This window comes from Oryctolagus cuniculus, chromosome 11, assembly GCF_964237555.1.
Source record: "Oryctolagus cuniculus chromosome 11, mOryCun1.1, whole genome shotgun sequence".
Taxonomy (NCBI): Eukaryota; Metazoa; Chordata; class Mammalia; order Lagomorpha; family Leporidae; genus Oryctolagus; species Oryctolagus cuniculus.
The window spans coordinates 95678323-95703526 of NC_091442.1; the positions used below are offsets into that span (position 1 = coordinate 95678323).

General features: G+C 35.8%; 1 protein-coding gene across 8 annotated transcripts in view; it reads right to left on the reverse strand.

Annotated features, from left to right (window-relative positions):
- Nucleotides 1–31: 31 nt before the first annotated feature.
- Nucleotides 32–25204, reverse strand: part of EEA1 (early endosome antigen 1) — a 472296-nt gene continuing 447123 nt past the window's right edge. For all 8 annotated transcript variants that reach the window (XM_070052691.1, XM_070052692.1, XM_070052693.1 and 5 more), the window contains 8 exons: nt 19824–20006; nt 12831–13016; nt 10129–10260; nt 6583–6768; nt 5450–5688; nt 5067–5187; nt 4351–4449; nt 32–3640 (listed from right to left, as the gene is read on the reverse strand). In XM_070052691.1, the coding sequence (XP_069908792.1) occupies nt 3518–3640; nt 4351–4449; nt 5067–5187; nt 5450–5688; nt 6583–6768; nt 10129–10260; nt 12831–13016; nt 19824–20006 (1269 nt within the window). In that variant the 3' untranslated portion in view covers nt 32–3517. The remainder of the gene's footprint in view (nt 3641–4350; nt 4450–5066; nt 5188–5449; nt 5689–6582; nt 6769–10128; nt 10261–12830; nt 13017–19823; nt 20007–25204) is intronic.

Here is a 25204-nt window from a genome sequence, read left to right on the forward strand (position 1 = left end):
TGGGCAAAATAATTTAGTCACAGAATATATCTACTAGAAAGAAATGTTTTTAATATTATCTTTAACATATTAAAAAAACACAAAAGCAACAATTAAGGATCCTTCCATTATTCTTTATACAGATTTAAATGCTGTCTTGTCATTCATCAGTTACACTCATAATCAATGACCTTCCAATCACTGAGCTTAGAAATTGCAGTATTTACTGAGCTAAACTCTCTCACAAAGTAAGGCACAAACTACATGATCACAAGAAGTAAACACAATACAAATAATGAACCTAAAAACCAAAGAAGAAAATACTCATGCAAAAGTATGTACAGAAGCTATGAACATATGATCCAGTTCAAGGAAGTACAGAATGTCATATACATAACTGTATCATCTTTACAATAAATTCTTTACTTCTACACAAAAAGGACCTAGTGATTCCCAATTCTATTTTATACAATTTTACATAAATTTAGTAAGTTTATGCACAATATTCACATCTGCAACAATAACAAATTGATCATTAAAATTCAGGCAAAGGGCAATTAAGACATGATAATGTGTGGCACATTAAAATTACAGAATACCATTCATCAAGCTCATGTCCAGGAATACTAAATTGATGGCACATTTATTAAATCTATGGATCAAATCATCCATGGTTTTATAGCCAAAGTGCATTTCAAAAAAAAAATTGCTAGTCAAACAGGTCATGAATATCAAAATATATGATCATAATTTGCTCTTCACTTAAAAGCTAAACATTTTTATGCAAATGCAAAGTTAAAAAAGTGGCTTTGAAATTCTCAGAACTATATAAAACAATCATAAAGACTTTTTGAAGGATGGGAAAACAACAAATTTGGCAGTTACTATTTAACATTACTGTAAAGAAACTATTAAACTGGCTAACTCCACATTAAGAGGTAGTTGAACAAAATGTTATTTGTATACTTCATTGAGGTTTTTGTGTTTGTTCCCTTTTTCCTTCAAAATGAGCAAGTCCTATACTAGCAGCTTTGTCTTCTTTCTATTAAAAAATTCTGTAGGTTTATCTTACTCTAACTACCAAGCAAGACTTGGTTTTAACTCACATTCCTGTGCTGGAGTTTGCAATTTACTAACGTGATGTCAATATGTTTTACATTAGAGCCAAGAGCTGGGATTCCATATGTGTCAGCTCTAACTCACCAACAAAATAATAGTACCAACAAACATCTAAACTATATAGCCAACAATAACTCAGAAGAGGACTTCTTAATTAAAATGGGGGAGGGGCTTAATTTTTATTTCCAAAACATATTAAATTAAAGAAAATTAACAGTGAAAACATCAGGTTTCATTTTTTGTATGATCAGTATAGTAGCCTAAGGTACATAAATTATTCAGGACATATGAAATCAGATTACTTGTATAAAAAAAAAAAAAAACAAGAAAAAATCACTCAAACACACATGGTTTTATTTGTGTGTCCACAATTTGTGTGTGTGTGTATATGAAAATGAGGGGTGGGGATTACCAGGAAATTCCTGTAGTGTATCCAATTAGGAGATGAGAACAGATATTCTAATCCAGAATTCTCGTTAAGTTTTATCTTAAAAAGAAAACGATACAGTGGTGCTGGGAGTATCTTTGATTTTCTAATACATTTAATTTATTAAATAAATGTAAAAGTATAGGATTAAGACTATTTGAAAGGATCTATAAGTATACAAAAAGCATAAAACATCTTAGGTTATATTATCCAACTATTATTTTTGATAAAGAGCCACTGTATTTCTTTATTATATATGCTCAAGAATATATGTTTATCCAAATCCTGGAACTTAATCAGTGTCAATAGTTATTGACAACATGGTTTACTTAAAATGTTTTTTAAATAATGAAATAAGTATGTGACAATCTCCATTAGTTTATATATATCCTAGATATAGCATAGACATAATTTCATTTCAGCAATATTTGAAAGTGTACATTATAAACTATTGTAAATGACATATTAACTCCCATCCTTGGCTATTGTTATTAAATGATTGCATTAAATTAATGTATAATTTTCCATATCTTTCCTTGGACGATGAATAAACAAATATTAATGATTCTTCAATGTTTTCCACTTTTTCAAATCAACAAAATTATGATAAATTAATGCTCAGTTAAATCGTTTAGCCTTCAAGTTGGCTGATCCTTAATTATTCTTAAGATGCTTAGCTATTCAGTTTCAGTCTTTATGGCAATTTTGAGTTTTTTTAAATATAAATGTTTTGGGTGAAGCTCTATTCTCCAGCTGTTACTTCAAGGTAATTTTTTATATCATTATATATAAAAAAGTATTCCCAGTTGATGTGGAATCCAACCCAGAACGATTTTAAGCTTAAGTCAATTGTATAATTTTTTAAAAATTTTTAGAAGAAAATATAAAGCAGAATATTTAATATCTTCTTACCATTTCTTATTTTGTTTTCATAGATACAACTATTACAATTTAATTACTAGCTTTAAGGTGGAAAATATGAAACAATTACAATGAAGCTGAGCTATGCTTGGAAAGATTAAGCCAAGAAAAGGGAAAACAGATCCATTAAAAAAGGCAAACTCACTTTCCTAAAGATGATGGAGAGAAAAAAGAAGGGTATGATAAGAAGGCTAGTTTCAGAAAACTCCCCAATTACAAGCAAACAAGAATAGGACCATTACACAGTGTCTAATATTCATCCTGCAGCTGAGGGTAAGGGTAGGAAGTTTTGTAGTATTTTAAATAGACACTATGTGGGAGTTAGAAAATGATACAGAAAAATACAAAAAGAAAAAAGAATATTAACCCTAACTTTAAAATACAATCCCAGGATAACCATAAAGTACACAAATTAATTTTACAGAGGTTCTCATAAAATGTACCAGAGAATTTAATCAATATTGTTAAAAACAAAAACCAAGTTAAAATTCATGTTTAATACAGATTTTGACATGAACTATATTTAGAACACCCAAGTAGTAAATTTATTACATAATATAACTGAGCTGTGAACCTATGTATAAGAGGAAAAGGTAGCCAGAAATTATTACAGTTTTGTGCATGACTCCACAAAGATAATATTTAATATGATTAATGTGTTGTGCAACAAAAACAGCAATAAGTGATAACATCATTCATGTATATTTCTGTATATTAAAACTGGGAAAAACAAGCTATGGAATTCACCATTATGAACAATGAAATTATATTAAAAAAATACATTGCTATTTTCTGTTCAAAGTTTATTTACATTTCATTGGCTGATTTTAAACTTAGCATGAAAGCTGTTCTAGTGGCTAAATGAAAAAAAAGTAATGAAAGATGAGCCCAAGTCTCACAAAAATAGAAGACTTTTACTTGATATTGATAACATTGCAAAATATACGAATTCTAATTTGGTCTAGTGTGGCAACCACTGTCCCAATCAAACAGTAGTCCATGAATTCTATTAAGTATATTTATTAAAAATCTATTGTTAGTGTACTATTACTCTGAAGTTGTGATAATCCATTATCCTTGCAAGTCATTGAAACATGCATCACAGACACGAACAGGCTTCTTGGAAGAAGGAGTTAAGGCATTTTTGGCTGAACACTCAGCACAGAAGATATTCCCACACTGTCGGCAATGATGCTATAAACGACATAAAAGAAGAAACACTTTCAAGCATAAAATTATATGGAAAGTATATGAAACTATACGAATATAGCAAACTACACTGTAAAAGTATATTAACGTTTGAGTGACTGGTGTATTGTTTAGTGACGTATTTCAATGTTACCTTAATCTTTTTGTTAAAATAAATGCTTTCTACTTGTTAACCATGATGATAAATATTCTATATGAATTGCATCTTAGAATTCTCAAAAGAATCCTAGGATGCATTCAAAAATGTTTTAAAAAATAGTCCTATCAAATAAAAAATGATTCCCATTTTCCAAATGTTTCAGCATAATGTTTTCAAAGAAATATAAACTTCAGTCCTCACATGACGCTATTTTCAAGAATACATTTTTTTTAATCTGCCTTTTCTTTCTTTAAAAAAACTCAATGATGACTAAACCATATGAGTTTAATACTGGTGAACTGGTTCAGGATATGTTCCAGAGAAGAATTCAGCAGGAAGGCAATGATTGATTTTAAAACTAAAATTCAAACATATATGCTAGTCAAAACAAGACCTCCTGAAGCTCAATTATTCCATGTAGTTATAAATAAAAGTTTTCCAATAAATAGAAAAATTTTTAAATCTGCTAAATGCAGGGCTACTTTGATGGTTAAAACTTTTACTGTCACTATAAAAAGAAATCTAGAAATGTAGCTATATGAATAAAACTGCTTACCCGTCTCACTGTAACTGAAAAGCCTTTCCCACAGGCCATACAGTTTTGAACTTCGTTGTCTTCAGCCCACTTTCTATTCAATGCTTGCGTATGTTTGATCTATTAAAAAAAAAGAAAGTGAATACATTGTAATATTCAGTATTTTAAAGTATGCTGGATTATTTCTAATTTGGTACCAGTTTTATAAAATGCTGATTATATGACCCATGGAATAAAACTTTTAAAATTACAAATACTTTGGTCACCATCCACTGTCAAAAGTAGTTACATTCATAAATCTGAATCACAAAGTATAATTAAAGTAAGTCAAATTTTATTCCTCAAAAGCACTGCCCATTGGTAAATCTTTGATTTTTCATTCCTCCTAACCGTGAAAAGCAGTCCTTCTTTGGGACTCTGAGAACACAGTAAGGTCACTTCTTTAACACAGACCATCTCATCCATTCTTTGGTGTTCTTGAGTTTTGTTATTCTTTCCCTATACTGACCATTCGTGAATGATATGACTCCCTAAGAATTCCTGAGGGCTCTGAAACAAGCTGTTTATCTTCTATATTTAAATATCCATAAAACCTACAATGCTGCTACCCAGAAACTATCCCAAAGTACTTATTAAACATATGTGACTGAAAATGCTTTTCACAAAGGAGTCAATTCTTTTTTTTTTTTTAAGTCAATTCTAATTAAGTAACTGCCTACCATCGCTGGGTGACGTACCTGAAGGGACTGGTTTTCTCTGCCTAGTTCCTGCACTGCTGCAGTTGTATTGTCCAGCTTTCTTTGCAATTCTAGTACTTTGGTTTGAAGCTTTTCTATTTCTCCTTCTCCTTTAAGACACCTGTAATAGATTAGAGAGAATTTTTTTTAAAGTCATTCAAAACCTTTCTAGAATATAGATAACAGATCCTTTAATAATTTGAAATTTAATACACTAATTTCAACAATCTGATGGCTTTACTAGTGACTTTTTAAATAGCTATTAAATATCTACAAAGGTTACCCACTTTCCTCAACATTATTCTATTTTGAAAAACGTGGAATACTATAATTTTTTTTTTACCTACAAAGAAAATAAAGCAATGTTACTAGATATCAGTCACCTTTCCAACAGTGCTCTCCTTTCATCTTGATTATTCTGAACTGTGGCTTCTAATACTGCGATTTCACCCCGTAAGTCATCTGTTTGTTTCTCCAGCTCACTCACTCTCCGTTGACTAGATTGCCATTCCTTCTTCACAGTGCCCAAGTTTTCATTTAAAGCTGTAATCTGCATGGTAAGTTTAGCCTCATTTTCTTCATGTTTCTTCATTCCTACTTCTTTTTCTTTTATTTCAGAATTCTGAGAGAAAGGAAAATGGGAAGAAAAAAATCCTGTTACAAAAGGAATGAAACTAAATTTATTTATTGAATTTAAAATATCGGCAATATAAAAGATACTGCATCTTCAGAAAGGAGAGCAGGAGAATGTTTCCCTGTACACCAATAAAACTGATTCCACAAACACCTGTAAAATTTCAACTGTCTCATAGCTATAATACTGAGAAGACAGTTAGCAAGCCTCTTGGGAGATCAAACTAAAGTGACTCAATCGAGATTTTTCTTTTTTCCACTAAAGCAGGAAGAGACACACACACAAAGCTGACACTTCCTTCTGTCTCCCAATTCTACATGCACCCTTTTGTCTTGATTAACCTGCCCCACTTCATTCCCCTCTCCCTACCCAAATACAAACCCTTCAAATCAGTATTTGAATTTGAAATTGCAACATTCAACTAAAACACTAAGCGTAAAAGGGAGCTATGCACTTGGTTCAAAAGACAAAAACCAGATACTTCCCATTTGGCACACATAACTTAGGGAAGGAAAAGTAGAATCTGGTCATCATAATTCCAAACTGAAGTTTCCATTCCTCCTTAGGAAACAGTTTGACCAAACAAATGAGTGGACTATGATTAACATTTATATCATTTACCTCCATTATACAGTGTGAGTTTATCTGACACTAAAAAGTATTCTAAAATTATATTTTAATTGGATTTTCACCCATATAATCCATTTTATGATTACAGAAAAACTTCCAATCACATATTAACTATTTAAACAAATTAGAACTTCTTTCTTAAAAAACTAAAATGTTAGGCAAGCATTTTAATCTTATCCACACTAACAAACCCTCACTGGACTGATTTAAGGCTCTATTACAAAACAAGCTTTCCATCATTAACTCACTGACCAACTTAGCTTCTTTCTCAATAAACTCTTTCTTCAGCTCATCTTCTTCCTTTTTCATCTGCTCTTTTAGCATTTGTTGGTTTTTCTTCTCCTGTTCCAGAGTTGCCTTCAGAGAATCTACTTTTCCTTGAAGTTCTAATTTCTGCTGAATCAAAAGCTGCTTGGCATCCTTGAGATTTGTTACCTCCTGTCAAAAATATGGTAAAAAATAAACCATTCTTAATAAAGTAAATATTTTAACTACAGCAAAAACTTATGCAAATTTGTATAATAATTTACCCACTTTTCTTATGAGCTTCAGTATGTCAAAGAATTGCTTAAAAAGTTGCAAGGGTATTTACTTCTTGCTCAATAATCATTTAAATTCAGGTGATAGCTGCCATGCATAAGTTTGGGTTACATTGTGTGAAAAATATTACATCTCTTAATTTTCCTTTTTCTCAGTTTGCAAGCATGTTCTAGGGCTATAATATAAAAATAAATGATACATGGAGGACAGTCTTGTGCTATAGCGAGTAAAGCCACCACCTGCAGCGCCAGCATCCTATATGGTTGCAGGTTCATGACCCGGCGCTCTACTTCCAATCCATCTCTCTGCTATGGCCTAGGGAAATTAGTAGAAGATAGCCCAAGTGCTGGGCCCCTGAACCTGCTTAGTAGACCTGGAAGAAGCTCCTGGCTTCAGATCAGCCCAGCCCCAGCCATTGGGGCCATCTGGAGAGTGAATCAGTAGCTAGAAGATCTCTCTCTCTCTGTCTCTCCCTCTCCTTAACCCTACCTTTCAAATAGATAAATATATAAATCTTAAAAACAAAACAAAAACAAAAATAAATCAACTATTAAAATTTAAAAAAAAAATAAATGACATGCATTCTGTACTTTAAAGAAGTCACATTCTACTGGCTCACATACAGAAATCTACCAACAACAGATGCTGGAGAGGATGTGGGGAAAAAGACACACTAACCCGCTGTTGGTGGGAATACAAACTGGTAAAGCCACTATGAAAGTTAGTCTGGAGATTCCTCAGAATCCTGAATATAACCCTACCATTCAACCCAGCCATACCACTCCTTGGAATTTACCAAAAGGAAATTAAATTGGCAAATAAAAAAGCTGTCTGCACATTAATGTTTATTGCAGCTCAATTCACAATAGCTAAGACTTGGAACCAACCCAAATACCCATCAACAGTAGACTGGATAAAGAAATTATGGGACATGTACTCTATAGAATACTATACAGCAGTCAAAAACAGTGAAGATCATTTGCAACAAAATGGAGGAATCTGGAATACATCATGCTGAGTGAAATAAGCCAGTCCCAAAGGGACAAATATCATATGTTCTCCCTGATCAGTGACAACTAACCGAGCACCAAAAAGGAAACCTGTTGGAGTGAAATGGACACTATGAGAAACAGTGACTTGATCAGCCCTTCTCCTGACTGTCGATGAACAACTTAATACTTTATCCCTTTTAGTATTTTTTTTTAATTTTAATTTTTATTTTTATTTATTTTATTTTATTTTATTTTATTTTTTTTGACAGGCAGAGTCGACAGTGAGAGAGAGAGAGACAGAGAGAAAGGTCTTCCTTTGCCGTTGGTTCACCCTCCAATGGCTGCCGCAGCCGGCGCGCTGCTGCCGGCACACTGCACTGATCCGAAGGCAGAAGCCAGGTGCTTCTCCTGGTCTCCCATGGGGTGCAGGGCCCAAGCACTTGGGCCATCCTCCACTGCACTCCCGGGCCATAGCAGAGAGCTGGCCTGGAAGAGGGGCAACTGGGACAGAATCTGGCGCCCTGACCGGGACTAGAAACTGGTGTGCCGGCGCCACCAGGTGGAGGATTAGCCTAGTGAGCCGCGGCGCCAGCCCCCTTTTAGTATTTTTTTTATTCTACTTAATACTATTGGTTGAACTCTTTAGTTAACACACAATTATTCTTAGGTGTTTAAATTTAACTGAAAAGTCATCCCTGTTAAATATAAGAATGGGAATAAGAGAGGGAGGAAATGTACAATTTGGGACATGCTCAATCGGACTTGCCCCAAACGGTAAAGTTAGAAATGTGCCAGGGGACTCCAATTCAATCCCATCAAGGTGGCATGTACCAATGCCATCTCACTAGTCAAAGTGATCAGTTTCCGTTCATAACTGATTATAATGATAAGATTAAGAGTCAAAGGGATCACATAAACAACACTAGTGTCTGCTAATACTAACTGATAGAATTAAAAAGGAGAGAACGATCCAACATGGGAAGCGGGATACACAGCAGGCTCACAGAATGGCAGATGTCCTAAACGGCACTCTTGCCTCAGAATCAGCCCTTAAGGCATTCGGATCTGGCTGAAGAGCCCATGAGAGTGTTTTAGGCATGGAAAGACGAAACACTATGAAAAAAAAAAAAAAAAAGACCTAAATGAAAGATCTCTGTGAGTGAGATCCCAGTGGAAAGAACGGGGCCATAAAAGAAGGAGGTACCTTTCTCTGAAGGGAGGAGAGAACTTCCACTATGACTATGACCTTGTCTAAATAAGATCGGAGTTGATGAACTCAAAAGGCTTCCATAGCCTTGGCAATTCATGACAAGAGCCTAGGGTGATTAATGATGCCATAAACAAGAGTGTCAAATTGTTAAGTCAACAACAGGATTCACTGTGCACTTACTCCCCATGTAGGATCTCTGTCCTTAATGTGTTGTCCAATGTGAATTAATGCTGTAACTAGTACTCAAACAGTACTTTACACTTTGCGTTTCTGTGTGGGTGCAAACTGTTGAAATCTTTACTTAATATATACTAAATTGATCTTCTGTATATAAAGATAATTGAAAATGAATCTTGATGTGAATGGAATGGGAGAGGGAGTGGGAGATGGGAGGGCTGTGAGTGGGAGGGAAGTTATGGGGGAGAGGGAAAGCCACTGTAATCCAAAAGCTGTATTTTGGAAATTTATATTTATTAAATAAAAGTTAAAAAAAAAGAAGTCACATATTAGAGGAACATAAGAATATAATGAGATAATTAATTATAAAGAAAATGGTAAATGTGCTGAAAGACAGAAAGGATACATGAGACCCCACAAGAGAGAATCTAAACTTTTTCTAACAATAACATTTTCCAAAGCAAAATATAAACTAGTTTCTTTAGTTGGCACCATATTGATGCTGAAAACAGGCAAAGCATTAAAAATAAGGATTTTAGAAATAACTGAAAGAACAATGTCTTAGAATCTTAATTCTAAACTCATATATTTAAGGTTACTCTACAATTTTAATTTTCTAAGTTGATATCTCTCTTGATTACTATTTCAATGAAATCTGTAACTCTTAAGATTAATTTGTTTATTCAGTAATCTGAAAAGAAAAGTAAAATAGTTTTAAACTATATGTGTAGATATGTAATACAAGAGCATTCTGACAAGAGTATTTGTCAAAAACAAAATAATTTATCACATAGCAGGTACTCAATAAATAAATAAGTAAAGTTTAACTTAAAACAATAATAAACACAGAAGGGAGAAAAAATGGTGATCTTAACATACCTTTATGCTTTCTTGTTTGTGGGACTTGAGTTCTTCTGTTAATTTAGTGATTTCTTTTTCTTGTCTAGTCTTAACTTCTTCAATCTCTGCCAATCTAGATTTTTCATTCACTAGTTCTTTTTCTTTCAGTGACTGTAGAAAAATAATTTATTAAAAGTAACTTTAAAGCAAATATCTGACAGAAAAGTAGCATAATAAAAATGTAACTACTTACGGCATGGGCTCTGACCCTTTATACCTAAGTTAACTTCAGTAAATTTCATACCCACATACCTGTCTCATTATTTTATACAGTTTGAACAACAATAAGGTTACTCTATGGATTAGTAGCTATAATAAGTATTGTAAACTGAATAGTGTTTGGCCAGAGAAAAAATACTATAAAATTTAACCAAAACTACCGTTTTCTTTAAATTTCTATTTTATTGCTGTCAATATCTTCATACCATGAGCACAGTAAGAAGCATCATATGTTATCTCATTTCTATAATGTGGGGGCTGGTGTTGTGGTGTAGCAGGTAAAGGCCTGTCTCTGATTCCGACATTGCATATGGGCACCATTTCCTATCTAAGCTGCTCTACTTCCATCTAGCTCCATGCTAAGGGCCTGAGAAAAGCAGCCTAAGATGGCCCAAGTGTTTGAGCCCCTGCCACCCGTGTGGGAGACATAGAAGTTCCTGGCTCCTGGTTTCAGTCTGGCTCAGTCCCAGTCATTTGGGGACTGATGAAAGATATATACTGATGAAAGATCTCTCTATCTGTTTCTTCTCTCTAACTCTTTCAAATAAATAAATAAATATTTTAAAAAAATTCCATAATATGAACAGGCAGCTTTTTATATTCTCATTTTATAGGTAAAGAACAAAGGTTTAGGATGTTAAATAACCTTATTACAGGTAGAGCCAGAACTATAATAAGATCTGTCTAATCTAAAGCCCTAACACCTAACATCTTTCTAAACATGGGTATTAGTTGTGAATTTCATTCCAACTTCACCATCCCAATTCTCCCCAAAATTTCTTTTTTTAAACTTAAGAGGATTTCATGAATTACATAATTTAGAATATACCAAGAACTTCAGGAATTGTACACTTCAGAATATTACCTCATCAGCTCATAAAATACATGATTTCAATCATAAAACAAAAAATAACATGTTTTTCTTCATATAGAAGTTAAAGGGTAATACTTTATCCATTTTAGTATTTTCTCTTTGTTTTGTTCTAGTACTATTGGTTGAACTCTGTAATTAACACACAATTATTCTTAGGTGTTTAAATTTTAAATGAAAAGTCATCCCTGTTAAATATAAGAGTGGGAATAAGAGAGGGAGGAGATGTACAATTTGGGACATGCTCAATCAGACTTTCCCCAAATGGTGGAGTTAGAATCGTGCCAGGGGATTCCAATACAATCCCATCAAGGTGGCATGTACCAATGCCATCTCACTAGTCAAAGTGATCAATTTCAGTTCACAATTGATCACACTGATAGGTCTAAGAGTCAAAGAGATCACACAAACAAAACTAGTGTCTGCTAATACTAACTGATAGAATCAAAAAGGGAGAGAACGATCCATCATGGGAAGCGGGATACACAGCAGACTTATAGAATGGCAGAGGTCCTAAATAGCACTCTGGCCTCAGAATCAGCCCTTAAGGCATTCGGGTATGGTTGAAGAGCCCATGAGAGTGTTTTAGGCATGGAAAGCCAAGACACTCTGGCCAAAAAAAAAAAAAAAACCAAAAAAAAAACCACAAAAACCTAAATGAAAGATCTCTGCGAGTGAGATCCCAGTGGAAAGAATGGGGCCATAAAAGAAGGAGGTACCTTTCTCTGAAGGGAGGAGAGAACTTCCACTATGACTATGACCTTGTCTAAATATGATCAGAGTCGGTGAACTCAAAAGGCTTCCATAGCCTTGGCAACTCATGACTAGAGCCTAGGGTGATTACTGACGCCATAAACAAGAGTGTCAAATTGTTAAGTCAACAACAGGAGTCACTGTGTACTTACTTCTCATGTGGGATCTGTCCTTAATGTGCTGTACATTGTGATTTAATGCTATAACTAGTACTGGAACAGTATTTTACACTTTGTGTTTCTGTGTGGCTGCAAACTGATTAAATCTTTTCTTAATATATAATGAATCGATCTTCTGTATGTAAAGATAATTGAAAATGAATCTTGATGTGAATGGAATGGGAGAGGGAGCGGGAGATGGGAGGGGTGCAAGTGGGAGGGGGGAGCCATTGGAATCCATAAACTGTACTTTGGAAATTTATATTTACTAAATAAAATAAAAAGAAAGAAAAAAAAAAAGAAGTTAAAGGAATTTTTTGAATGTGTTAGTCATATAAACCAGTGCTTTTAACTTCATAACTTAGCATCATACATATAAAATACAACCTACTTCCCCTAGAAAAAAGCTGATTGTTAAAAATTAGTTTTGGATTTTTTATTTAAAAAGTAGATATGTTTATAAAACTGAGAAGAGCTAAAAGAAAAATGGGTGGAAATAGCAAAAAGGCTATGAAGAAGTACTTGCTAACATCGAAATTCCAATAATCAAAAGTATTTTATCAGAATCTAGAAATACACCACGGTTGAAAATAATGGTGACACCTGTAAGAGATAAGAGGTTTGGATGGTCTCTGCAGCCATCTCAGTTGAGTCTAGATTTGAATCAGAAAGTGAAATACCTTTTCTTTTTGAATATCTTGTAGCGCTTTACTCTGTTCCTTCAGTTGCTGTTCTTTCTTTGCTGAATCCTGCTCCAAAGTAACCTTGGCAGTCTTTAGTTCTTGAATCAGTTTATTTTGGTTTCCAATTTGATTTCTATTTGAAATCAAGTCCTCCTGTGCTAGAGAAAGTTTCTCTTCTACAGACTTAGAAAAAACAATTTCCTCAAATTATTTTATGTCATATCATTTAGCAAATTAAATAGCATCATAGAAGGCAATATACTGTAAAAAGATAAAATGATATGCTCTTCTTTAAGATCATTTAAGATAAAGAATTATAGAATACTAACTCTTGTGCCTGTGAAAATCATTTATAGTACAAATTACTTAGTATAACAATTTACTCCAATACCAATGGAAATAATTTAAAAAGATTTACTAAATGTTTACCACATCATCAATATTGCCCAGGTGAAATGAAGCAGTAGCAGTAAATAGTCATCATATAAATAAACTCAGAAAACATACATACAGTTAGAGAAAATACAAGGAAAAACATGAAAGAAAACACTTTTAAATGATATAGTTAATTGCTACTTTATATTATGTGTGTGTATATATATACATATATATATACTATATATATGTATATATTTATCAGATCTCTGAAGTCCCTTATCTTGCTAAAACCTTAATAAATAGGAAAGAGTTTTTGTTTTAGGGGAAAAAAAGTATTTCACAGCTGACAAGTGATCAAAAAGAATACATTCAGCAAAGCGTCTGAGGCTGTATCTTTTTTTTTTTTTTTTTTTTTTTTACAGAGTGGACAGTGAGAGAGAGAGACAGAGAGAAAGGTCTTCCTTTTTGCGGTTGGTTCACCCTCCAATGGCCGCCGCGGCCGGCGCACTGCGGCCTGAGAACCGCGCTGATCCGATGGCAGGAGCCAGGTACCTATCCTGGTCTCTCATGGGGTGCAGGGTCCAAGCACTTGGGCCGTCCTCCGCTGCACTCCCTGGCCACAGCAGAGAGCTGGCCTGGAAGAGGGGCAACCGGGACAGAATCCGGTGCCCTGACCGGGACTAGAACCCGGTGTGCCGGCGCTGCAAGGCAGAGGATTCTGAGGCTATATCTTAAAGACTATCACTCCACCCCCTTGACTTCCCATTTATGTGGTAGAAGCATTGATTGTCAGTTAACACAGCTGAGTTACTGACTGTTCTAAGGTCCACATATATCAAGAAGCCAAGTTGAGAAAAGGGCAAATATTTTGACCTATCAGGCTACAACACGCAGCAGATATGGTAACAGATAGGTAATGGGGATGGCAGGAACCTTTCTACCTTCAGCTGCTTTTGCTAAGAATCAGCTGGAAACACAAATCAACCTACGATGCTCTTCAATCAAACCATAAGAAATTGCCATTTCTTATTCTGGAGATTAGTTCATTTGCAAAAGAAATGTGTACTATGAAAAAAACTATGCATGGATTTCAATAAATAAATAAATCTCTAAGAAAAACTTCATGGAGAGGAGATATCATTAAAAAAAACTATGCATGGGGGGCCAGCGCTGTGGCACAGCGGGTTAAAGCCCTGGCCTGGGGCGCTGGCATCCCATATAGGCACCAATTCAAGTCCCGGCTGCTCCTCTTCCAATCCAGCTCTCTGCTATGGCCTGGGAAAGCAGTGGAGGATGGCCCAGGTCCTTAGGCTCCTGCACCCACGTGGGAGACCTGGAGGAGGCTCCTGGCTCCTGCCTTTGTGGCCATCTGGGGAATGAGCCAATGGATGGAAGACCTCTTTGTATCTACCTCTCTCTGTAACTCTTTCAAATAAATAAAATAAATCTTAAAAAAAAAAAAAAAAAACTATGCATGGGTGTCGGCACTGTGGCACAGTAGGCTAATCCTCTGCCTGCAGCACCAGCATCCTATATGAGCGCCGGTTCAAGTCCCGGCTGCTCCTCTTCTAATCCAGCTGTCTGCTACGCGCTGGGAAAGCAGTAGAAGATGGCTCAAGTGCTTGGGATCCTGCACCTGTGTGGGAGACCCAGAAGAAGCTCCTGGCTCCTGGCTTCGGATTTGTTCAGCTCTAACAGTTGTAGCCTCTTGGGGAGTGAACCAGCGGAAGGAAGACCTTTCTCTCTGTCTCTCTCTCTCTGTAACTCTACCTCTCAAATAAATAAATAAAATCTTAAAAAATTGCATGAATTTAAAAATTTTTTGCACCAGGGGTCAGTGTTGTGGCACAACAAGTTAAAAGCCACTGTTTATGAGACAGGATCCCACATCTCAGTAACAGTTCAAGTCCTGGCTGCTCTGCCACAGATCCACCTTCCTGCTAATGTGTCTGGAAAGCAGATGATGGCCCAAATTCTTGGGGCCCTGCCTCCCATGTTGGAGACCCTGATGGAGTTCCTGGCTAGTAGCTTCAGTCCAGCCTAACCCTGGCTGTTGCAGCCACTTGGGAACTGAACCAGCAGATAGAAAATCTCTTGCACATGCGCACTCTTGCCCTCAGTAGCCTGACCTTTCAAATGAATACATCTTTAAAAATTTTTGCACCGAATTAAATTTATTTTTAATCCTATTGTTTCATGGACTTTAACATCCTGTTGTGCTTCTTTCTGCCAAACCTGGATGCTCAACATTTTTTCCCTTGGGAAACATTCTTCTCCTATTCCATAGTTTTGTTGGAATTATATTTAATCTATCCCCTTTCATTGGAACAGGCAAATCTCTAAGTGGATCAACTACCAAACTTGACCTTGATGATGCCTCTAATAAAGTACCCCAGGGAAAAAAAATTTCTGCAGTATTCTGGGGTAGTTATTATTTTGTTGTCTTTTCAGCAAGATTTCCCATTTTTTTCAAAGTTAATCATTCTAAAATTTTCACCTCACTCAGACTATAAAATTTACTTTAAATTTCACTACTCCCTCTCCTGGACAACAAAGAACAACCCACAGCAGAGCCAACTTGAAATATCCAATCAACAAACTTGGGTACTTCATAAATAATCCAGCAGATGGGGCTAAAGGCATAGATCAGGCCAGCTGTCACCTATTCTACTGGTGTATGGGTATATATTGTCAGCCCATGGTGTACACTGCCAGTCGAAGGTAGACAGCATTGACTTAGGAAAAGTGTCACGTGACAAGATTCTGACTCTCTTGCCTTCTCTCCTATACACAAGATTCCATAGAATTACTGCAGCAAAAGAAAAATAATGCTTGATAATCATCTTTTACTCTGGTTTATAAATATCACCTGAATATCCCTAGGAATTTGCATGTGTTTTAAAATTAACTTTCTAAGTAGTTCATATGCTCCTCACTTAAAAAGCATTAATATGGAATTTATTAATACTCAATTTCATTTAAAAATTCGAATGAATAAAGAGCTCTGGATGAGAACTGAGATCTAAACACGGTTCTGTTCTTGTGTAGACTGAACCTGTCCTCTCTGTAAAAGCACTGAGCCTGCCTCATCTGCAAAAGGAAGCTTTGGAGTAAAGGATTTATCCAAAGCCTCTTAGCAATTATAAAACTCTAGCAGCCGTGGCCCTCTGCTTTTTCTTTTTGTCTATATATACAGTGGAATTACTCTTTTTTTTAAAAAAAAAAAAAAGGATTTATTTATTTATTTGAAACTCAGAGTTACACAGAGAGAGAAGGAGAGGAAGAGACAGAGAGAGAGGTCTTCCATCTGCTGATTCACTCCCCAATCGGCCACAACAGCCAGAGCTGCGCCGATCTGAAGCCAGGAGCTTCTTCCAGGACTCCCACGCAGGTGCAGAGGCCTAAGGACTTGGGCCATCTTCCACTGTTTTCCCAGACCATAGCAGAGAGCTGGACTGGAAGTGGAACAGCCAGGACTTAAACTGGTGCCCATATGGGATTCTGGAGCTGCAGGCAGCTATGCCACAGCGCTGGCCCTTGAATTACTCTTTAATATGTGAAGTTATTATTTCATAACAGTTTTCAGGCATATAAAAACTATTAATGGCTTAATGAAAAACTACTGATTTAAGATATACTAAGTCCTGTTACTAGGTTAATCCCAGAGTAAATGATACAACCATATGAAAACAGTATGATTTCTATAGAATTTTTGCAATCAATCATAAAATTTCATCTCTTCTTATCACTTAAATATACTTCAAATTCATTAACTTTTCTCCATCCTAACTGCTGTTACCAACCCAAACCACCATCTTCTTGCACTTGGACTACTGAAAACTCTCCTCTCCAGATCCTACATTCAGTCCTATTCCCCCCAAACCCATTCTGTATTCTGATTACCAGTAATTTGCCTAAAACAGAAATCTAAGCAACTGCCTTCTGTGGTTCCACACTGCCTTTAGGTTAGGTTCAATCTCCTTCACAAATCTGCTCTGCCTATAATCAGTATTATAAAGAAAAAATAATAGTAACAATTAAAACTACATAAATGTCAGGTGGTTTTTTTTTTTCTCATAAAGGTTTTTCTTATATGCTTCCTTATTTTCTTTTTCCTAACTTAAATCTGTCTCTCTTTAGGCATAATGTGTGAGTGTGTGAGTGGGTGTGTATGTATGTATGAGTACAAGACAGATCTTCAAAAAGCTCATGGAAAATGTATATTATGAAACAATGATGTATGGAGGTATATTTTTTCTGAGCCAAAATAAACAGCCTTTCATTTCCATTTTTCCAAGAAATTTCTGAAGCACCCTCATATTTCATCCTCTTTAACTTTAAACCTAGTTCTAAAAACTCATAACTTGATTACTAGAACTTATGGAGACAGTAAGGGACTTTTAATCAATCTCCCAATCATTAGTCTACCCCAGGTCCAATCCAAATTTCTATAAACCGCTTTGGTTAAGTCTTCTAAAGTATTATTTTCTTCATTTTCTCTGCTTAGATTCCACTTTAACTACAAAATACAAAATTCAATCATCTTTGCTAGGCATCTAAGAACCAACCTTTTGGATCTTAATTCCAAATATATACAATTTAACCTTAAATTCTAAATATAATCCTGACTCATTCACACTAAAGGACCACTTTTCAAATGTAGCCTGAGTGAAATAATCTTTCTTAGCACTCTCTGTGTAAGCAAATTGTACACATCCTTGAAAACCTGGTCAAGTCCTACCTCTTTCTTTCTTTTTTTTTTTTTTAAAGATTTTTTTATTTATTTGACAGGCAGAGTTACAGACAGTGAGAGTGAGAGTGAGAGAGAGAGAGAGAAAGGTCTTCCTTCCGTTGGTTCACCCTCCAAATGGCCGCTATGGCCGACGCTGTGCCGATCTGAAGCAGGAGCCAGGTGCTTCTTCCTGGTCTCCCATGCGGGTGCAGGGGCCCAAGCACTTGGGTCATCCTCCACTGCCTTCCCGGGCCACAGCAGAGAACTGGACTGGAAGAGGAGCAACCAGGACTAGAACCTGGAGCCCATATGGGATGCTGGTGCCGCAGGCGGAGGATTAGCCACGTGAGCAATGACGTCAGGCCCCATGTCCTACCTCTCTCATAAAATCCTTCCTACAACGGCCTATGAATAAAATATATACTATATATAAATAAAACATTTTAATAGTCTATGGCTTTCAAGAGAATTTTTGCAATAGTGCATTTTAAATAAACAAATAAAATTCCCAACCATAGGAAAGAAACATAAAGCTTATTTCCCCTTGACCTAAAAAGAAAACTGGTTGAATCCTCTGAGAACACAAACGTTTCATTTCTCTTGGAATTAGTAAGTTAATAGTAAATAAAAATTTACTCTTCTATATCTTTCAGTTCAATAAACATGATACTTTATTCAATCAAATAGTATTGCCAAGGGCAAAATTTCTAAATTATTACATAATTAAGGTTAAGTTTATTTTGAGCTATAATCTCCTAATTTTAATCATCAGGTACCCCAATAATCTTAGGAAGCTGACAGATATATAAAACTAGGGTCAGTATTGCCTAAAATTGCTTGTACAAACGGTTTAAATTTTTTATTAATTTATTTTTATTTTTTTAAATATTTATTTATTTGAAAGGCAGAGTGACAGAGCAACAGTAAGACATAAAGAGAAAGAGAGACAGAGACAGAGAACATCCATCTACTGGTTCACTACCTAAATGGCCACAACAGTCCAGGCCAGGCTACTCTGAAGCCAGGAACTCCATCCATGTGGGTGACAGAGACTATAGTACTTGAGTCACCATCTACCTCTTCCCAAGTGCATTAGCAGAGAGAGCTGGATCAGAAGAGGGAGGTAGCCAGGAGTTGAACTAGCACTCTGATACGTAATGTAGGCATCTCAAGCAGAGGCTTACCCTAGCATCCGACAACACCTGTCCCTATTTTCATTTTTATTTGAAAGGCAGAGGCAGAGAGGGAGAGACAGAGAAGAAAGATCTCCTATCTGCTTGTTCACTTCCCAAATGCCTGCAAAAGCCAGAGCTGGGCCAGGTTGAAACAAGGATCCTAGAAGTCCACCTGGGTCTCCCACATGGTGTCAGGGCCAAAAGTACTTGAGGCATGATCTGCTACCTCTCAAGATGTGCATTAGCAGGAATATAGAAAGGAAGTAGCTAGGAACCGAACTAAGGACTCCAAAATGTGATGTCGGTGCCCCAAACAGTGATTTAAGCTGTTGCACCAAATACCTGCCCTTGGTTTATATGTGAATTTTAAACTCCTTGGACTTTCTAACAATTGTCCATCTTTGAAGTTATTTTCACATAAAGACAGCAAAATCCTTAGATAAACTAACAGTGTAGCAATTAACATATATCCAAAGTATTTTATTAATATAGATGTCAACTTAAAATGCCAAATTTATATATAATTATTTCATTATAATATAGTCCTTAATTTTTAAAAGTATGTTAATACAAAATAATAATAGAAAAAAGCATAATAATCTGCAAATATTAATATTCCCTTATGCATTTGAATTCAAATGAATCATTTAATGAATGTCTATAAATGACTTATGAGTTTTTACAATATAATACAGTTTACCATACCTTAAGGTCTTGTCTTGTGGCCAGAAGTTCAGATTCCTTTCCATAGAAATCAGACTGAAGCTGTTTCAGATTTTCCTGACTTTTTTCATAGGTGTTCTGTAACACTGATATTTTCTCTTTCTCTGCTGCCAGTTCCTGAGCTGCCTGAGTTGACTGCTGCTGTAGTTTACTTTCAAGTTCTGTCTGAAACATACAATAGTTATTTAAAATAATACGTATACCCCAAATAATGAAATGGAATTCACACAACTAAGAAAATGCCTGAAAACAAGGTTAACTAATTTGTGTCCTCAAATTCTACTTCAACAAAGAGTAACTTACCACCTTATACTCATAAAGTTGAAGAGTTAGAAAATCCAACAAGTCCCAATTTAAAGACCATGGTAAAAGCAATCAAAAAAATGTTATTACTCTGGGAAGTACTAAGTATCAGGTCGTGAGAGACAGAACAAAAACTTGTTTCTGAAGGAAGATACAATGCTAGACATCTCAGATGTTATAATTTAAGGTCCAACTAAGGAAACTCCCACATGAAAGAAATTAAGAAAGTATGAAAGAAGTTTGTAGAAATTAAGAAAGTATGAAAGAAACTAAGAAGTATGTGATGAAGTATGTAGTTTCTATCTTGGAAATTCAAGATCAATAGGACATCCTTATAAATACAAAAGCAGAAAAGGAAAATCTCAAAAGGTCCAGCTCCTCTAAACTCAACTTTAGACTTTAAGAATATTTAGGGGCCAGCACTGTGGCAGAGCAGGTAAAGCCACTGCCTGCAGTGCTGGTATTCCATATAGGCACCGGTTCGAGACCCAGCTGCTCCAATTCCAATTCAGCTCTCTGCTATGGCCTGGGAAAGCAGAGGATGGCCCAAGTCCTTGGGCCCCTACACCTTTGTGGGAGACCCGGAGACGGCTCCTGGTTCCTGGCTTTGGATTGGCGCAGCTCCGGCCGTTGAGGCCATTTGGGGAGTGAACTAGCGGATGGAAGACCTCTCTCTCGCTGGAAGACCCCCCCCCCGCCTCTCCTTCTCTCTCTGTGTAACTCTTTCAAACAAATAAACAAATCTTTAAAAAAAAAGAATATTCAGATAATATGCACAGATTATGACATAATTAAAATATATACATATGCACAGCATTAAAAAGTTAAATGCTGGCTTTTAAAATAAATGGTCATCAGTGACTCCCATGTGCCAAATCCAGTATTCTTATTTTTGTCTACATTTTACTTGACCTCTCAGCAATGCTTGATATACTTAATTATGTTCCCTTCTACAACCATTTTCTTGAAGTAGGTTTCTAGAGTAGCATTGTTTTAGGTTCTCCTCCTATCTTAATGGTAATTCCTTCTCAAAATCTTTTACTAGTTCCCTTTATTTTGCCAGATCTCTCAATGTTGCAAGACTCCAAAATTCTGTCATTGTCCTTCTTTTATTCCACATATACTCTATTTAAAAGACTTCATCTAAACCCATAGCTTTAAATATCTTTTATCTACATGTGACTCCATAAATATTTGAACCCTAGTGCTTATGTTCAAGTACCCTCCTGACATCTCTCCTTGAACGACTGACATATACTTTAGCTCATGCAGAATTCTTGATTCCTGATAGCAACCATGCATATCAAAGGGTCACTACTTCTCCCTATAATTAGTGCCATTATCAACTACCATGTGTACAAATTCAATTCTACAGTTATCCTTGGTTCCTCTTTTTATTACTTCTTACCATGTAAGCTATTAGAAAATTCTAATGGCTCAAATACAATGTATATTCCTCAAACCATTCACTTCTTTTTTTTAAAGATTTATTTATTTATTTGAAAGTCAGAGTCACACACAGAGAGAAGGAAAGGCAGAAAGAGAGAGAGAGAGAGAGAGAGAGAAGGAGGGAGAGAGTCTTCCATCTGCTGGTCCACTCCCTAGTTGGCCACAATGGCCGGAGCTGCACCAATCCAAAGCCAGGAGCCAGGAGCTTCTTCCAGATCGCCCATGCAGGTGCAGGGGCCCAAGGACTTGGGCCATCTTCTACTGCTTTCCCAGGCCATAGCAGAGAGCTAGATCACAAGTAGAGCAGCCATGCCTTGAACCAGTGCCCATATGGGATGCCGGCACTGCAGGCAGCAGCTTTACCAGCTATGCCACAGTGCTGGCCCCAGGTTACCTAATCTTTAGTAGACCTCTGTTCCACAACTGTCTTTATTTCATCCTGCTTAGTGTATTTGCTTACTATAGCATCAGCTCCATGAGAACAGGTCCTGTGTCTGATCTGTTCACAGCCATATCTCCAGCACCAAAAGTTGTGCCTTGGCATAAAACAAGCGGTAATATTACTCAAATGAATGAATGCATGAATAACAAATAAATTGGAGGTAGAAAAGCCAGGGGCATCTATGATGGACTATTGTATTAACCCTGATAAGAGAAAAGATAGTTTGGACTAAGGCTGTGATGGCAGAAAATCAAAGGAAGGGATAGATTCAAGGGAGCTGAGAGGCAGATTGATAGGAATTGATGCAGCCTGTGGTGTGGAATTTCCCAGTATATGAGCTATAACATCCCATATCATCTCCCTCACCTCTAATTCATGTTGAAGAATCCCTTTTTTCCTTTTCCTTTATGTGTGTGTGTGTGTGTGTGTGTGTGTGTGCATAGAGAGAGAGAGAGATGAATCTTCCATCCTCTGGTTCACTCCCTAAATGACAGTGACAGCTGGGGCTGGGCTAGGCCACAGCCAGGAACTAAGAACTCCATCTGGACCAGCTGCTACTCGCTTGCAATGTGTTTAATAAATCTAACTCTGCTTACCCTAAACAAAAAAGGAAGGAAGGAAGGAAGGGAGGGAGGGAGGAAGGAACTCTATCTGGGTCTCCCACAAAGGTGGCAGGGGCCCAAGCACTTGGGCCATCATCCACTGTTTTCCTAGGCACATTAGCAGTGAGCTAGACTGGAAGCAGAACCCCTTGATTGGAACCCAGCGATCTGATATGGAATGCGAGTGCTGCTGGCAGCAGATTAGTTCACTGCACCACAACACCAGCCACTTGAGTATCTTTTTCATGTTGAATGATGGTCTGCACTTACACATTTTCTTTCCTAGAATGCTAGATTTTCTGCTGTAACAATTTTTTCACAAATTTTCTTTCTCTTAGAAAACCTTCTGCAAAGTCTCAATAATAACCATAAAGGCTCTGTGGGCAAATGTTAGGGTCTTCATTATTTTTACCTTGACAGACTGATGCATTCATCCATTTAAAAAAATTATTAAGAACTTATAATCCAGAAAACAGAGGTTTTTTTTTTTTACTACAAGAATTCACACCCATTAGTGGGGATGTTAAATTGACAGAAACAAACCACAAGTTGCAAAGGAGAACACAGGAGTAAGGTTAGCCATCTGCAATTTATCCTTCAAAAACTAGTAAGTTTCTGCTCTAGAACAGGTTTGATCTCACTTTTATTCTTAAAAACATTTAGTCCTCCAATGCTTAAACATTTTAAGTAGAAACAATTATAAAAAATCCACTGCAAATTAGCTTCATTCAATTCTTTTGCCTTTGTCCTCTCACTTCTCTATTTACCACATACTTTAATAGCGAATTTCTAGACTGACATTTTCTAAGACTTGCAAATTTGGATAATAGTATTTTCTCTCATAGAAATATCTAACATCTTCCTTTTTTTTAACTTTCAAAATTTTAATTACCTTCAAAAGCCAGTTCAAATACTATTGTCTTTCAAAGGCCAGTCAAAATTTCCAACAAGTTACCATTTTTCTTATAGCTATGTTTAAGTTCTATTAGCTTAATTCACTTTTATTTATTTTAATTCTCTTTTCCTCAGTAAATTATAAGCTACTAGAGTGTAAAAAGTCATATCCTATTCATTTAGGTTTTGAATAAAGGGTCTGTTGATTTATATATAGTATGATTGATAGATCCTTAATCAGTGGTTCTCAAGTAATCTAATACTCTGTGTGTGTGTAGATAGATATAGATACACATACATGTATTCAGTACATGTTTGTGTGTTTGTGTGTGCATATATATATATACATATATATATATTCACCCATTTAAACATTTGCCTTGTTTTCATATTTTTCTGTGGGCCAGTAACACTGCTTTGTCATGAACTACCAGTACACGGTCCAGCATATATGCTGATACTCTTAGATTATACTTTGCTCTACTTTATATAACATCCAACAACTATTTTGCTTTTACAAAGCATTAGTCACAGAACTAAGTACTTTAAATACATTATCTCAGTCTTTATAACACTGACTCCATGTTGTTGAGCTCAGAAAGAGAAGCTGCTTCCCTCTGACGATCAAGATGATGTGTCCCATAAACTTAAAACTGAGATCTGTCTGGCTTCAAAACTTGTTTTATTTCAATGACGTTATCTGTTCATCCATAAAATCAAACTATTCTTCCTTGCAATGACTCTCTAGTTATGCTAAATTCCAAGTTTTATTTACAAATACTACTATTCGCTCAACACCTCCCAATTGCTGCCCTCTTTAAAGGTAAGTGCTTCTGGGGTCAGCATTGTGGCACAGCAAGTTAAGTTGCTGCCTGTGACACTGGCATTCCTATATTGGAGTGCCAGATGGAGCTCCTGGCTCCTGGTGTCAGCTTGGCCCAGCAGTGGCCATTTAAGGAGTGAAACAGCACATGGAATACCTCTTTCTCTATGTTACTCTTTCAAATATATAAAATAGATCTTTATTTTTTAAAAAGAAGTATGCTCCTTATTCTCGCATCCATGTGCTAAAAAAAAGTGAAAAACTGACAGGAACATTCCTTTTCAATCTCATAATCCATAGGTGTCACCTATTAAAGCTGTGCAAAGAATAGGTAATATATATGAATCATAAATATGAAAAAATTGTTATAACTAATAGTTTAGTTTAAAAAGAAAATGGGTCAAAATAGCTTTTTTTTAACTCACAAAGTTTGATACCATAAAAATGAAGATGCCATAATACTTGGCTATGAGGCTCATAAATTTTGAAAAATTGACCTTCAGATATTAAGGTGTACAACAAAATATGCACTGTGAAAATTATATATTGATTTCTGACTACACATAATACAAATAAAAGGTCAGAAAAATTCACTTACTCTTACTTGTGTTATTAGAAAACTATTCTTTTGTAAAGTAGCATAATAATTTTTATAGAAACACTGATCAACACAAAATGTGTATTTGTAGGCTTTTAAATTCTTTTTACTCTAGTAGTATGACAGCTAACTACGGATAGCTAACATATTTAGTTTGACATATTTAGTTTATTCCCCATACTAGAAATCTCATTTCTCTCTTCTCCACAGAATATGCACATACCAATAGTGAAGAAAAATTTATATTGCTTT